The sequence below is a fragment of the Anoplophora glabripennis genome, unplaced genomic scaffold, assembly GCF_000390285.2.
Source record: "Anoplophora glabripennis isolate ALB-LARVAE unplaced genomic scaffold, Agla_2.0 scaffold261, whole genome shotgun sequence".
Taxonomy (NCBI): domain Eukaryota; kingdom Metazoa; phylum Arthropoda; class Insecta; order Coleoptera; family Cerambycidae; genus Anoplophora; species Anoplophora glabripennis.
This window is the reverse complement of record NW_019417113.1, coordinates 607,193-620,157: the sequence shown is the minus strand read 5'-3', so window position 1 is coordinate 620,157 and position 12,965 is coordinate 607,193. Positions and strand designations below refer to the sequence as shown.

The 12,965-nt window shown below is 33.8% G+C and overlaps 1 protein-coding gene across 1 annotated transcript in view; it reads left to right on the top strand.

Moving 5' to 3' along the window:
- LOC111692152 overlaps positions 1–5,488 on the top strand; it is a gene marked incomplete at its 5' end in the record, with an annotated part of 69,430 nt that extends 63,942 nt beyond the window's left edge. Inside the window, one exon of the mRNA XM_023455928.1 lies at positions 5,256–5,488. Coding sequence (XP_023311696.1) covers positions 5,256–5,488 — 233 coding nt within the window. The remainder of the gene's footprint in view (positions 1–5,255) is intronic.
- Positions 5,489–12,965: the final 7,477 nt, after the last annotated feature.

Below are 12,965 nucleotides of genomic sequence, written 5' to 3'. Positions count from 1 at the left end.
GTTGAGACATTTTGCCTCATTTTCGAATACAAAATTAAAGAATTTCGAAACAAAATCTCGGATAGCTACACAAATAATTTAAGTAGGTTTAAACACCAAAAAGCAATGTTATTTAAACTTACATCTTGAACCAACTATTGATTCATTTTATAATTCAATATAAATAATAAAAAATCAAAATAAATACGATTCATAAAAAATAACTGAAAACAAATCTTTGATTACATTTATAAATTTTTAATGATAATTTTACTTTTTCATAAAAGTTTGGTAAAATAATAAAAAATAAAAACTCTGTAAAGTCGTTACATTAATATACAGCTCCATAAAAAATAATAAAAGTGCAAATGACCATAATACATTATTTGTATTGTATTTTGAGCTGCTGAATTCGAATCCGATGTCAGAATTGACTCAGCAAATCACCAGAATTATCTAACATTAAAAAATACTTAAAAAACGCACAAAATCAACAATTCATCATTTAAAATCTAGGTATGATTTATCAGCGACTGAAACTAGTAGTTAGATCGTTATAGTCCCTTGTATCCTGACCCGCTGAACACGAATCTGAAGTCAGATTTAGCCCATAAAGTCACAAATTCTTAACCTAACCTAACCTTAAAAAAGCGTAAAAATCCACAACATTAATAAATAGCTTCTACGATCCAGTTTTGATTTAAAAGCGACTGAAAATCATGGTCTAACCTATGAATTTCCGTGTATTTTTACCCGCTGAATTCGAATCCGCCGTCACAATTGCCCCAGCAAACCACCAGAATATTCTAACATAAAAAATGGCTTAAAATCGTTAATGGTTGAATGATTTCCGGGCTGGTTGTCACGTCGTCGAACTCTTGACGTTTCGAGAGACAAATCGCTCTCTTCTTCAGAAGTTACTCTGAAACTGAAAGTTATCCTGAAACTTAGTTTCGGAATGCACGAAAAAATGTGAATATCAACGTGATTGCAACACAAATACCAAAGTTGTCAAAGTTTCGTATAATGTTGCTTAAAAATATGAATAATATGACATTTATATTGCAGTAATTTTTACGATGGGCTCATTGAGTAATGTTTAATTTATAACTTGTTTTTACATTTTCCGCAAGCACTTGACCCTCTAAATATGTGGTGTCAGGTAGATAGCTTTAATATTAACCCTAATAAATAATTTCTAATTCCTAAAATATTTGAGAAGGTCCAAGCTTTTTGCAGAGATTTTGTGACATCATACTGGACTGGCTTGACCCGGTGGCTATTCTCTCAAGTTAGTTATTTCTAGTGTAGTTGTTTTTTTCTTATTTGTTGAATATTTTAAGTTTTTTAAGTTAATATTGATATTTTTCCTCCTATAAAATAAAAAAATAATTAAAAATTTTTTATCATAAGCATCAGTTAAGAGTTATGCTCTGCCTAAACAAAAATCACTCTGAAAAATACGCATCGCTGTATCCGCTTCAATTGAATGCTCTCGAAGGATAAAACTCATTTTTTTCGAAAAATGATATTTCTGCAGATAAAGGTTAAAACATGTACTTTTTTGGTGCAAGTATGGAATCTGTGGGGTTAATAGAAACTGAACTATACAGGGATGGCCAAAAGTGCGGAATAAAATTCATATCTTTTGAATGAGTTCTGATTTTGATTTTTTCTCATCTTTCGGTTATATAATAATTAATTTTCCTTCAACCCCCTAACCCCCAGCTACCCTACTTTTTTTTTCGAATGGAAACATAAGGCATGAGGGGGCTCGTTGAAATGTTTATAGAGAAGCGAATCCAGCCATACCAAATAAACAAGTTTTATTTTTTCAATAACAAGTTTTTTTTCATATAGAAATTGAAACAACTAGATAATTTACAAAAATAAACTCAATGTCGCAAATGCTGAAAATGTCCTCCATTCACTACTTGGGATTCTCCAAGACGATAGTAAAAGCTGTCCACAGCATTCTGAATGACTTGAGCTGGTAAATTATGCATCTCCGCCCTAATCTTGTTCTTTAAATTCTCAATATTATCCGGTCTGTCCTGGTAGACTCTTTCTTTCAAATATCCCCAAAGGAAATAATCCAGGGGTGTTAAGTCGGGGGATCTTGGCGGCCATTCAACTGTACCCCGTCTACTAATCCAGCAATTTGGAAACATTTCATCTAAGTATCTTCGAACATCAATACCAAAATGTGGGGGAGCGCCATCTTGTTGGAACCAAATTCTTTCATTCGGTATATCTGGATCAATATCATGAGGGAAGATCACAGCTAGAGCAGCTATCAGATCAAATGTTAGGAAATCCAGGTAGCGAGCGGCAGTAAGATTTTCTTCAAAAAAGAATGGGCCCAAGATTCTGTTGTTGATGATACCTGCCCATACATTAACTTTTTGTGAATGCTGCGTATGCGATTCGCATGTCCAGTGTGGATTTTCCTGGGACCAAAAGCGATAGTTGTGCCTGTTAACCACTCCATTTAAATAAAACGTAGTTTCATCCGAAAAAAGTACGTCTCGTTGAAAACCATTATTGTCGTCACACCGTCTCATCATTTCCTCACAAAATTGTAATCGCCTATAATAATCGTCTTCCAAAAGCTCTTGGACAAGACATACCTTATAGGGGTGGTATTTCTCTTGTTTTATTCGAATTGCAGTTCGAGAAGCATCGTGATTGCGGGCCAATCAAATAGTTGAAGTATGTGGATTTTCAACAAGTTCTAATGCAATGTATAATTTCTTTTCTTCATTCAAAGCACGTGCCCGTCCAGTTTTGGGCAAAGTCTGTACTGTACCGTGTTCCTCAAATTTGTGAAATATTTTACTAACTGTTCCATTGCGAGATTTGGTTTTTGAGATATTTCGCATTAAATAAATCGCGCACTTCAGCCTGACTTCTTATTTTGTCTCCACATCCAAGCAATATCAAGATTTCGATGCGTTGCCTTTTCGACAATACCATTGCAATTCAGTAAATAACTTGATTTTGACACAATAGTAACGTTTCGAACTCCAATTTACAACTAAAGCGAAAAATTAACCAGAAAGCCTGGCAAGTAAGTGGTGCCAAAAAAACGCAACATAAAAATATATCTTTTTTTTTGCGTTAGCAGTGATAGGTGCAGTTTCAAATTCTTTATTTTATTCTCTGCAAATTCATGGAGGACAACACTGAAGATAATTAAATTTTATTTCACTTGTTAAGTAGGTGTTTTATACAGCCCTAAACACCTTGCTATTGAAAAAATAAAACTTGTTTATTTGGTATGGCTGGATTCGGTTTTCTATAAGCTTTTCAACGAGCCCCCTCATGCCTTATGTTTCCGTTTGAAAAAAAAAGTAGGGGTAGCTGGAGGTTAGGGGGTTGAAGAAAAATTAATTATTATATAACCGAAGATGGGAAAAAATCAAAATCAGTTAACGTTTTTCGGCGTTTTAAAAAATCAACTCATTCAAAAGATATGAATTTTATTCCGTACTTTTAGCCATCCCTGTGTAATAAATAAATAAATAACACATTTATCTACATATCTCTTTCATATATCTCTTTCTTACATAAATAGATCATAATAAATCGTAAATGATTTTTTGGCCATATCATCACTACCGATGCGAATATTTTATTCACTTTAACTTATATGCGAATGTTATTCTTAGCTAAATGACACAACAAAAAAATAATAACTTAAAAAAATTACACTGGTCGACATGATTTGGATAACACAAACATTTAGGAGTGGTTCTTGTAGGATTTCACTTCCTGAATTCGATTCTGCTTTCAGATTTTCTCCGTCACGTACGTTTTTTTTGTTACAGATATTTAAAGTTTTACGAAAATATAAAAAAATAATAATATGGAGACCAGAATTTTAAAACGTGTTTTATGTTGTTCTGAAACTGAAATGTGGTTGTCAACAGATTTTTCTTGCTGAAACCATTATAAATAATTCTTCCAAATTTTTCCACTGCATAAGGTTTTAACATAAATCGAAAAAAAAAAAATCTTATTTTATGAAAATGTGAGGAATTATTTAAGTACTTACATTCAAAGAAAATTTGTCATCATAGAAATATGTGCATAAACCTAATTAAAGTGTAATTTAATAGACAAGAGCCACCAATTTAATAAACAACAATTTAACTCTTCACGTCCGAACTTTATAATTTTTGGAGTTTTCATAGAAGGGGGTATACTTCACTTTACCAATAAGTGAACTAATTTGATGCACATCAAATTGGGACTCATGAAGAAATTTATGAAGGCCTTTTGACAAAATAGGTGATGCTTTTGAATACCTGAAAACTATGTTTTCCAGTTTGTGTGATACCAAAATAATAGAAGAAGGCATATTTGTAGGTTTTCAAATTAGAAAAGTTTTGAATGATGAACATTTAAATCAAAATTAAATCCCCTTGAACTGGCAGCCTGAATCATTTTTTATTTCTGTGGTGAAATCCCCTTGAACTGGCAGCCTACATCATTTTTTATTTCTGTGGTGAAAGGAGTTTTATGTAATCATGTAAACTTCTACGAAACTACAAAAATTTAGGGTGTCGCATGTGTCGCACTGAAAGTGAATTTTCTTCACTCACATTTGGATTTTTCCGGGAAAACTTTGATGCTGTAAATGATGAACATGGGGAGCGGTTTCATCAGGAAATCAGCACTATGGAGCAGTTTTTTTTTTTCATAACTAAATACATAATTATCCTTCTTATCACGTACTGACCTAAAAGATCCACCAAAAATGATAAAACTGAGTTACGTCTTTTTACGTATTCTTACACACGGTCGTATCTGGCAAAAGTAGCAACATTCAATTATGTCATGTGAGAAAAAAGACGTATGTGATACCTAGCCGCTGTGGTATGATGTCACGTCACAACATTGCTTCGTGAGTTTTCCTGCACTTCGTTTTCATTAATTATTTGAAGGGAGATAATATTGAAATAAAAAAAATATTTGCACACTAACTAACTAACATGTATACTTTTTTAACAGGAATTTAAAAAAATACAGTATGTATGTACATAAAATTTGTAGTTTTTCACATTTTCAAACAATATTAAATGAAAGTTTGTTACCACTTTAATTGAATTTATTCGTATCAATATTTTTTCCATGTGGAAGTTAATCAGTTTTACGGAATTTAATAAAAATCAAACAACATCCGTCGAATTTATATCTCTGACACTTTAATATTGGAATCAATAAGGATCACACTTTCTATAATGCTATCAATTTTTTTAAATATTTTTTAGGTAAACCTATATACCTCAACAAGAATCCAAAAGCGTATATAGCCGTGTCTGTCATAGCCCCAAAACCTTCCGGTGAGAACACCAAAGAAGAAGTAACTTTAGAGAATGAACTGCACCAGTTGAAGCCGTGGTGGACCCGCTCAGATAACTTCAAGAGAGCCGCTTCGTCCAGATCGAGATGGGTGATACGGAGCGGTGAAGACACCGCGAAGTCTGTAGAACCAAAGTTGTAGATAAAATATTTTGTATTAAAATGTTGTAACGGAGGATCATTGTTGATGTTTTAGTTGACGGTATGCATCCTTGTATACTGTTTGGATTAAAAATGGAAAGTAAAGAACAACGTATTTGTAATTTTTATAGCATTTTTGTATGAAAACTTACTGTATTTAAATAATATAGAATTATCTATCGCACATGCTTATAGATATTTAAAAAGAATGTTGAATCTTACTGAAAAATGTTGAAGTAAAAATTAACGGATGTTTTCCAATTTTCTAAATTATTTTTGTCATTAGAATAAGCTGCTCGCTTACCTTGAAATTTGAAAAGTATAGATACATTGCGAGCATACGCATTGCATAGTTGTATCATAATTTTTATGTAGTTATTCATGATTTACAAAAGCACAACTGTTTGCTTTTTCTACATTCGCTCAGGTGTAGATTCTCATAATTTAATGACTTTATTGTTAATAAATTTGACAGCCCACATGATATTAATGTTTTAATAGACCATTTTGATGTCATACAAGTTGTATTGACCAAATTTTAATACTGTATTCTACATAACAAGTCAACAAAGAAGTTTTATAATCGAGACACAGAGTATTAAAAATTCGTCACAATGATTAGATATATTTTTATTACAAAAAGAAACGGTTTAAACGTTTTCATTGAAATTTCTAGTACATCTTTAATTTTTACATACCCACAAACATATTTTCGTAAAAGAGCGTAACTCCAGAGGTGAACGAAATGATTTTTGCACCCAGTTATTTGCTTTCCACTATTATAAAAGAGTACTAAATGCTTTACAGAAATGTATTCTTCCTATACTGCTAGTTGTTTCTCGCAAAACTGTAAATTAAAAACATTACCTGGCAATATAGCAAGTCACTTCCTACTGTAGCCATTTGAATGGCACAGATGGAGCCATTTGCATTCCGCGTATCTTATTATAATTTGTTTGTACGGAAAAAGCAGCAGATTCACTACATGTTCTTAAAATTACTTTGTCACATTTTCCATAAACAACAAACAAATTGAAATAATCCTCATTATTATAATTTAAACGACACCCAGGCATTTTATTTAAATTTTCAGCAAATACTATTCAGACCCAACAATAATTTGACAACTAACTTGACAAATGTCATGTTATTTCAATTGTTTTTGGAGTGTTTCTGGTCATGGCTAATTTGATAACAGTTCTAATACGAGAAAAACTGTCCAAAAAATAGATAATTGCAATATATCTAAAAGTAGTAACGGCAACCCTAACAATGATTAAGTAAACAAATATAAGGTGTTCCATTTAAGTTAACAAAGTTATAGATGTTTGAAGTTATCAAAATGTAACAGCAAAAATGAAACACCTAGTAAGTGTTTTAACTTGTTGGTATACCATAATTTAGCGTTACTTATGCCTTTTACAAGTACCAAAAATCCACTTGACATGACACTCCTGAAAAGAGTTACTAGCATCTCCGCGGACCCTTGCATCTGTCAAACTTTTTCTTTAAAAATTAATATCTCAATATATATAACTCGTATGTATAGGGAATATTTAATAAAGTGACTCTCAAATTTCACGTAGAATACGAAAATGCAATAATATATACGGTGTCCCATTTCAAATAACGAAGTTGGTGGCGACCTGGAGAGTTCTAGATATTTTAGTTGTGTTCGCCCCAGGGACACTGCCATGTTGCCAAATTTACAAATTTTTCGGAGCAGTACTTTCCTAGATATCGATCGACGCAGTTCCTGGTGGGACACCCTGTATAGGTGGGGCAATAGACGTAGTTTTTTCACTAATAACTGCACATGTCTGTCACAGACTTTATCTTCATAATCTCATTGTCTGGTCACTCTTTTCACATACAAACCAAGAATTTTTTCAAATACCTACATGGTGTTCCATAGTGTGTGGAAAAAAATTATCACCAAACATGTTTCTCCATTTATCGAAAGATTATTTAAATTTATTTAAAAATTTCTTGTTTCATTTATTAAAACTGGTATTAAGAGCATAAAATAAATACAAAAAACTAAGTAAAAACTAAATAAAAAAATAAATATTCAATTCCGGTAGAGTAAATAGGCAAAACATCAAGTGGGTTCAAATCTGGAGAACGTGGCGACCATACGACAGGACATCTACATCTGTCCATACATCTGGATATTGTTAATTTTGCCATTGAGATTGAATCCCTGCTTAATTCTTTTTAGCTGATATTATTGCTCTAAGGTACTAAAAGTTAAAATACAATTACCTATTTAAAAAATATGTACCTTCGATAATGCTCTTGGTAGTTCTTGATTCGGTGATTTTTTTAGACTCCTAATATTATCTTTAATAAATTACTACCAAAATTTTGCTTTAAAAAGTTTAAGTATTAAAAATATTCAAATTATTTTCTGACATAAAAGTTATAGAATAGAAAAGAAATTTCTCAAACCTACAGCGTTAAATTATTTTTTAATTTTAAATTGTAATTCTACTCTATACGACCTAAAACTAAAACAATATATTTATTCGTATTTGAGCTATAATAAAAAATAATTGTATTTTTTACACTTCAAAATTCTCTAACTTTTAAACTGTTAATAATTAGACTGATTTATAAGGCAAACTTGCAACTTCCTCGTGCATGAACTATCGTTCTCTGATTTTAAATAGGTACCTACGCAATGAACCATCCTGAGGGAAATAAGTTTACTATAGTATATGTTCTTAAAATTTGTTAGGAGCATATAAGAAAGCGTATACTATCATAATATTAAACCCATTTTCTACATGAAAATGTTTTTGAGAAAAAAAAAAATAAAAAAATAGCAGCACTTCACCAAACGAGTAATGTTTTTATTTTTCTATTTGAATCAAAATAGTAATTAATCAATTTCTGTCCATTCGTCCTCTACTGATGAAGATCTTTTCTAGTTATGCTAAAGAAGCAAAAAATTGTTTGATATGATATATTTAACCATATTTGATTCAATCCTGTTGTCAATCTAAAATTTTTGTCTCCTTTCAATATCGATGGTGTTATTTCAGCCTAACTACATATATTTTTTTTATATTCAATATTTCCACAACGACAAAACACTGGCTAAAACCGACTGAAAATGCAAGTGTGTGCAGAGTCTTAGATAGGTATTGTGTAAGCATTTAATATTGTTTCATAAAATCCAAGATTTGATAGATATCAATATAGGTATTAAATAAAAATCTTGGACAACACATCATTACCTTTTTCGTGCAATTAGATTCCATTTTTAATCCAAATGTGTGGTCTATTACTAATGAGCACATCACTTTATTATTGTAAATTGCATTACCATCTAGTATGAATATATTACTATAGATATTTGGGTTATAATAAAAAATACAGGTATAAATGTTATACAACTATTTTAGAATAAATACAATTATACAATTCCTACAAAAAGATTGTCGCAAAATGATTTTATTTACCTAGGAATAACATATTCTGAATTTTAATGTTTCTGTAGTTGTAGTAATAAACTGAAATTATTTAGTAGCACAGAGTTTCAGTTGGTACGTAGCAAAATCAATCTGTGACCTTCGTGTAAGGAACGTGCCTATAAAATGCAGCTAATAACGATAATACATAACTAGGACTGTCAGAGAGAGCCGCAATTCAATGGCGTGCCAAACTGGTCAACTGAGACATGCGTGAGCTGCTGCCTCAGAATGCTCTTCACGTTCACATCACGTTAGTATACTATTCCCTTTGTTGTCGTGCAGATGTTGCATAATTAATTCCTATCTGTTGGTGTTTATGGTGGTGTATTGTAGACAATTCAATTTGCTGCTTTTTAATAAATATGTCCCGTGACTCAGTTCTGACAGTCTTATACATAACTCAAACGATCCACAGAAGTAACTGTTCTTATTAACCTGAGATATCAGTTAGTCTCACTTAATTAGCAAATCAGTATCTATTCAAAAGAGCTGATATTTTCTGCAAAGAGCAAACATCTACATCTAGTCCATGCCTGTTAATCTAATGGCGCGATTAATTAAATAAGTCTAATTTAATACCTACCCACTAAAAAATCTTATTTATTTATAATTATTTATTTGTGGCGTTTGGTGTGGCTATTTCAACAGCTTACCTCAAAAAAGATCAGTTAAATGGAATATTTATTTACATTTGACTTTAAGTCAATTTGAATTTTGAGAAAACAGGATTTTTCGATATAATGTACAGCAGCGATCTTGTGTAGTTGAAAAAAATTGTCTCCTCTCTCAGTGTAAGATATTTCTGGTTCAGCAAAACTAAAAATTAAATTAATCAACCCTATGACATCATTTTAAGCTGAAGGGGTAATTTATTAAAAAAATAAATAGCATGCAAGTTCTTTATTTTCCTTTTTAATAAGTGAAGCTACTTTCACATTTTTACTGTCAAACCCAAATATTTTTCTGATGTTCTGAAGTTTTTTAACATTTTTCAAGATTGGTAATATTGTTTGTAATTTAGTTGGAATTTTAAAAACCGTATTTATGTTCTCAACCATTTGTCACGACATAAATAAAAATATCACAAAAGAGTATTAGAAATATTTAAAAAATTACTCACACTATTTATACTATTTCAAAAACGCTTTTGAAATGAAAATTATCTAAAGTTGAGAGCATATGAGAACAATATGGTAATAAAATTATTATGTTACTCAAACATTTCTGAAAATATACTGAAACGTAAAACAAAAATATCGAGTGAATATGGATAATGGAACATAAAAAGAATGTTACTGAAACCAATTTTTTAAAACGTTTCATTGGAAACGTACTTTGGGGAGGACATCTTGGGTTTCTAGAACGTTACCAGAACGTTGCATGGATTTTTTATGAAACGTTTCGAGAAAAATGGAAACGTTTCTGAAACATGTCAGAAACTGAAAAATGTTTAGTGGGAAGTTGTACGCATCGGAACTTCCAAATATAAATATAGGATATTTCGAATATATCGCTGGACGGAGGCATACCTACAGCACAGAAGATATTGTTTTATCTTCTGTGCCTACAGCTTGTATACCAAGGGGTATGCCTGTAATTTCAGAATCTTTGCTTTTAGTGACGTTGGAACGCAACGAAGCTAGCGTAATGTATTTTAAGTTACTCCTACCATCATTACAAAAGAATGAACTGGAACATTTTCTTGGCGGGAATATCCTGCTGTTCCTACTGTTCTCTTTATATTGTGTTTATACCACTATTATGAGTCGTTTTATCACCGAAAAATGAAATGTAACGTATTACAGAAATATTCAGTAATTTCATGGTTATATTTAAATATAATTTTCTTCCAAATGACTGTATATTTATAGTTAACAATATAGCAACTTATTTTCCGGCACTGATCGTTTGCTTTCTACCATAGAACAAGTTTTCTGAAATCTAAATTCCATGGTCCGTGATTTGGATCGAATTCACGGCTGCAATCTATGTTCTTTGTAGACCGTTGTTCATCTGTCATTATCAAAACCATGGAGACTATCAAAACCATGGAGACTATCTCCCTGAAATAGAGATGAGAAATCCGGTTCATTTTGTTGACCCGGTTCACCGGTTCCGGTTCCTCATACGGAGCCGATTCAGTGAGCAGGCTCAATTGAACCGCATTTGTCATGATTACCCTTCCCTTCTTTTCTTTCTAGTACACTGCGACCCGATACATTAAACATATACATAAAATAGATTGTTTAATAGAATTATGTATTATTTTTATACAAATATATTAGAATCAATATTTTGTTGAATATTAACTAGCAATTTAGAAAGCACGTAAGGAAAAAAAATAAAATTTTGGAATAAATTTTCATGAAATAATTATTTTTTGGTGAATTTATTTTTTTGTATTTATTTGAATGAAAATTTGTTTTCACTACTTATTTATCATTTGAAAAAGTAGTGAATAATACAAATAATATACTCGATACCTGTACTGTATACTGTATGAATTGTGCGAGTGCGGGTGCACTACTCTTGATTTCGGTTCACAACTCGGGGCACCCTCCCCGATGACATAAAAAAACTTAATACGTGACAGACGACGTGCGAAACGGCTTGCCACCCGCACCCGCCTCCCCCGACACAGACATGACTTAAACGTACTTAACAGACGGGTGAAGGCGGCTCTGGATGAACTGGCCCAGGATAACTGGGCTAGGCACCTGGAGTCGCTGGATCCACAAGACAACAGCCTCTGGAAAACGCAGAGGGCCCTGCGACAGACCGCTCGCCGTAAAATTCCTCCAATCCACGGTAGTGTGGGGGTGGTTTACACGAACCAGGAAAAGGCCGAGGCTTTCGCCGATAGCCTGGAACTGCAGTGTAGACTGCCTCAGCTGCCCGACGAAGACGAGGAATTCGAGATAGTGGCTGAGCGCGCGGCCCGACGCGTCGACAGAGAGCCAGACAATGACATAATCCCCCCCGCAACACCTGACGAACTAAGACTGACAATACGCAGACTTAAAAACAGAAAAGCCCCCGGACCCGACAATATACATAACACGACACTTAAACGACTACCACACAAGGGCCTCATGGCCCTACTAAACATAACAAACGCGACACTCAGACTAAGACACTTCCCTACCCGCTGGAAAACAGCAAACATAATCCTTATCCCAAAACCCAACAAAGATCACACCATCCCATCCAACTACCGGCCCATTAGCCTGCTCCCGGCTATGAGCAAAGTGGTAGAAAAAATTATCCTAACCCGTCTAAGAACCCACTCCCAAGAACTGCAAGTCATTCCAGACGAGCAGTTCGCCTTCCGACCCAATCACTCCACTGAACTCCAAATCCTTCGCCTTACCGAGCACATCACGGCGGCCTTCAACAGGGGACAGTACACTGGTGCTGTCTTCCTGGACGTCGCAAAGGCCTTCGATACGGTTTGGCATGAAGGCCTACTGATGAAAATGCTCACCAACCAATATCCCATATCCTTTACCAAACTCATAAAATCCTACCTACACCACCGAAAATTCCGCATCCAAATCCAAGATTCCCTTTCCACCACCCGTCCCATGGAGGCCGGTGTCCCCCAGGGCACCGTCCTGTCCCCACACCTATACACCATTTACAACTCCGACATCCCACATCCCCCCAACACCAACATATACTTATACGCCGACGACCTGACAATCACATCCCAATCCGTAGATCCTAGATATTCCGTCTACCTCCTCCAAAGCTCCTTAGACCAACTTGAAACCTGGTGCAACAGGTGGAAAGTCAAAATTAATCCCAACAAAAGTTCGGCTATCCTTTTTACCAAACGAAAAATCCCACAAAACCTTGACAGACTGACACTATCCCAGGAACCCATCTCCTGGAATCGACAAACACGATACCTGGGCGTGACGATGGACCAGCGTCTCACGTGGAAACCGCACATCGTGGAGACGGTGGCGCGAGCGAAGACCACCAGGGCTAGGCTCT